Consider the following 3,854-nt stretch of genomic DNA (forward strand, 5'->3'; position numbering starts at 1 on the left):
AGAGGATTAGAAGGATATGGATGGTGAAGACAAGACCACCCAAGACGTGTTCAAACATGAGCGATGGTAATCTTTACTAGGGCAAAGATTTGTTTAGCTGGTCAAAAACCAGCTCCCATTGTAGGCGACCCACGCAAAGGTCAACGGGGCAGTGCCGTTGGGATAGTAATCTTGACCGTTTGGCGAGGCTCCCTGGAAGGAAAGGGTTTGTTGAACTCCCGCCGTCAAGGTAATATGGATGAATTGACCGTCGCTGACGGGAGTGGGGAAGATGAGCGTGAGCGTCGAATTGGAATATTCGTTGTTGATAAGGTAGTAAGTGTTTCCATCGGGTGGGTTGAGGGTATAGGAAAAGTCTTGAGTGCTGCAGTCGACCCAAATAATGGTTGGGCTGTTTCCAATGGGGGCACCTCCTACCGATAATTGACCAGCTCCAGTTGTGGTCAAAGCCTGTCCATTGAGGATCAAACCTCCCACGGAATAGGTGAGTTGACTATTGGCTTCCATGTGTTACTACCATTACTGCAAGAAAATTTCAAGACAATGTTATTCTCCCCCTCGGAATGGCGCGCCGGCGATCAAAGGTTCGTAAGCCACCCATTGGACTTGGTGCCGTGTATTCTCGTATTGCGGGAGAGCATCCTGATGCTGATTCTCATCCTCATCCATATCAGGAGCTGTCTTCTCGTCTCTGACATCCTCCAACTCGTACACCAAGAACTCTCGAATCCTGGACAAGTTTTTGAGACACACCACCCCTTGTTGAGCCAGTGCTTCGTTGAACTTGATGTGGATTCGATCGATTTCCGAATCAGAGAGACGCCGCAAATGGTAAGGAAGACGGATTGACCCCTTCGTAACGTTGTGGCGCAGGTGGTGTAACATTTGATGGTCCAAGAGTTGAGAGATGCGGTGATACGCTTTAGCGCGATAAGATTCGCGCTCCTTCTTGACGAGGGAAAGAATACTGTGTTGTTGACCCATGCTTTACCGGGATGGAGTCAGAAAAAGTGCGGCGTGCGTTTGTGCGTTGTGTTTCGTCAATTCAACGAATCAAATGGAGGTTGTACGAGACACAGTGCATCGAAAATTAACTTCAACGTCAAATAAACCCAACCAACCAGTATGACGACGACCACGTCACTCAAAGGCGTTCCCGAAGAGCACTTGACATTCAGTCTGGGATTTGTGGAGACATCGGGGGCTGATTTGCGAGGATCCCGCGTAAAACACGTGGGAGATCCGGTGGACGATGACGATGCGGCGACCAAACGATACGTCCATACGGCCATTATGGCCGGGTCCACTACGGGGGCCAATCAAGGCAACTACAACGATTCTGGAATTGTATTTTACAGTCCCTCGGGATATCAAACCAATGCGAATTTCACATACACGACGTCGAGTGCGACCCTTTCTGTGGGGAATTTGGTGGTGGGTAAGTCAGGCAGCATCAATGCACCGACTGGATCCGGCGGGACCTTTTTGGTGGCCACACCCAATGATCTCGACACCATCAATGTGAATGGATATTCCGGATTGGTTTTAAATTTGCCACAGCCGTATTCGCAATTGACATTGCAACTGGCCTCGTTGCCCAACGCCACGCTGGTCATAAGCTCTACCCACAACGTGTCGACGATTTTGACTCCCGGAGCCGTCTTTGCGACGAATCAAGCCGTGACTTCGTTGGTAGCGGGTGTGCCCGTAAGAATAATGTATTTGACGGCGTTGAACGCATGGGTACGGATTTAAAACCGTTGGCACAGCATGGAAGAAGCATGACTTTGTATGAAGTCTTGGGTGTGAGTCCTTCAGCTAGTGGAGAAGACATCAAACGGGCGTACCGGAAATTGGCATTAAAATATCACCCGGACAAAGCCCGGGATGGCGACGATAAGGCCGAATTGGAAGCCAAGTTCAAGGAAATATCGGATGCTTACCAAATCTTGTCGGACCCACAACGACGCCACCAATATGACTGCAATCCAACGGGAAATCCCATCGATTTGCTCACTTCCATGTTTGCCAACATGACGCGAGCGGTCAATCGGGACATTCATCTCGAGGCCGAAGTAACATTAGAGCAACTGGATGCCGGAAAACCCACTCGGCTGACGTATTCAAGAAATGGCAGCTGTTCCCATTGTTCAGGACAAGGCGGTGTGGGAGAAATCAAGCCATGCGAACCATGTGGTGGAAAAGGGTTTGCGCAGGTTCAGGGTATGGGACCACTGATGTTCATGATACAGCCTTGCAACACATGTGAAGGAAAGGGAAAACATTGGTCGCAAAAGTGCGGCGAATGTGACGGTAGAAAGTTTCTTCCGCGGGAGGAGATATTGGAATTTACCATCCCCGCGGACACTCCTGAAGGTCATGTCTTTACCTTTTCGCCTGGTGGACAAGGTCAGGTGTATGTCTTATTTCGAACGGTAGCACACCCGCGTTTCAAGCGAGAAGGTGTGAATTTGATTGTTCAACATGACTTGCCCCTCCAAACCGCTTTGTTGGGTGGGACGGTGACCATCCCGACATTACGAGGTGACACGCGGGATGTGACGGTCACCTCTGTGGTGGTTCCTGGAGATGTGTGTCGCATTGCTGATGCGGGATTGGGTGGGAAAGGTCATCTGGTGGTAAAATGGAATATTGTGTTTCCGCGGGACATTCAGCCAGAAGCCAGAGAGCTTTTTTCCAAGGCCTTTGAGATATGCGGCTAAGATGTTAATAGAGGTTTTGATGGTGGTGATTGGACTCATTTTGATTGGGATGGGTTTGGACCAACGGAGACGCGCCCGTCAGTTGACATTGGCTCCGGTGGTGACGCCACCCCCGGCGACTCCGGACTCGGTGTATCAGGACATGTTGGAAAAGGACTTTACTGTTCCCTTTGCACCATGGAGTTCGGTGTCAAATTAAAAAGCATGGACCGACGGTATGAAATCGAATCCGCGGGGAGAAAAGAGTGTTTGATGTGGACGTCGAACAGCCCGCCATGCCGATTAATCAAAGTGCCGGACCCGCGGACTGCCGAAATGGCATTATGTGGAGGACATTGACAAGTTGTTTGTGGACTACGGCGGTCGGGAGACCCGCGAAAACATTTCGGCACGATTTCCGACCTGAGGATACGCTCCTTCCCATAAAAACTTGGATCTGGCTATGGATGTACGAAGGCTCTTCAACGACTTTTACTCTGGATACGACCATCGTAATTACAAGACCATTTTCCGAGAGATGCTGCACCATCCCCCTTATTGTCTCCGATATCGACTGGATCCAGACCATCCGTCGCTCTTTCTCATCCAACGCACAGCCGATTCTCAGGAAGGGCATTGGGTGGTGGAAACTTGTCATGGGCTCATCCTTGAAAAGACCTCCTTTCATGTGGTGTGTTTCGGAGTGGCGACGTTGACCGACATGTCCTTCGGCGACTTTGTCCGTATGCTGCCTCACTACAGTAGCATCCCTGGGGCCACCTATACCTACACTCAAGATGGCAGTCTAATTCGATTATATCACTACCGCGGACATTGGTTGACCGCGACCCCCCGTGTGTTGGATGCGACCAAGGCATATTGGGGCTTAAAGGATCAGTCTTTGGGTGGGCTTCTCTTACAACAAATCGAGCCATGGATCCCGCAATTGGACCGCTTTTGGGTCTATTCGTTTGTGCTGGTCCATCCGGCGACTACCATTGTGCACGAACTTCAAGAGCCTCGTGCCCACCTCGTCGGTGCCCGACATTTGCTGACAGGGGCCCATGTGCCTTTGCCTTTGGTGATCCCGGGACTGTGTCAAGTCGTCGAAAAGCCGCTGGAAAATCATTTTGACGTGGCCGCGGACGTCTC

General features: G+C 50.7%; 1 protein-coding gene across 1 annotated transcript; it reads left to right on the forward strand.

Moving 5' to 3' along the window:
- Positions 1-1,125: 1,125 nt before the first annotated feature.
- On the forward strand, positions 1,126-2,723 carry SmJEL517_g06126 (uncharacterized protein; the record flags this gene model as incomplete). The annotated part of the gene is made up of 2 exons (XM_031172052.1): positions 1,126-1,707; positions 1,770-2,723. 2 exons carry the CDS (start codon positions 1,126-1,128, stop codon positions 2,721-2,723), a joined length of 1,536 nt encoding a protein of 511 aa, XP_031021973.1.
- Positions 2,724-3,854: the final 1,131 nt, after the last annotated feature.

This window comes from Synchytrium microbalum, assembly GCF_006535985.1.
Source record: "Synchytrium microbalum strain JEL517 chromosome Unknown SmJEL517_scf0078, whole genome shotgun sequence".
Lineage (NCBI taxonomy): Eukaryota > Fungi > Chytridiomycota > Chytridiomycetes > Synchytriales > Synchytriaceae > Synchytrium > Synchytrium microbalum.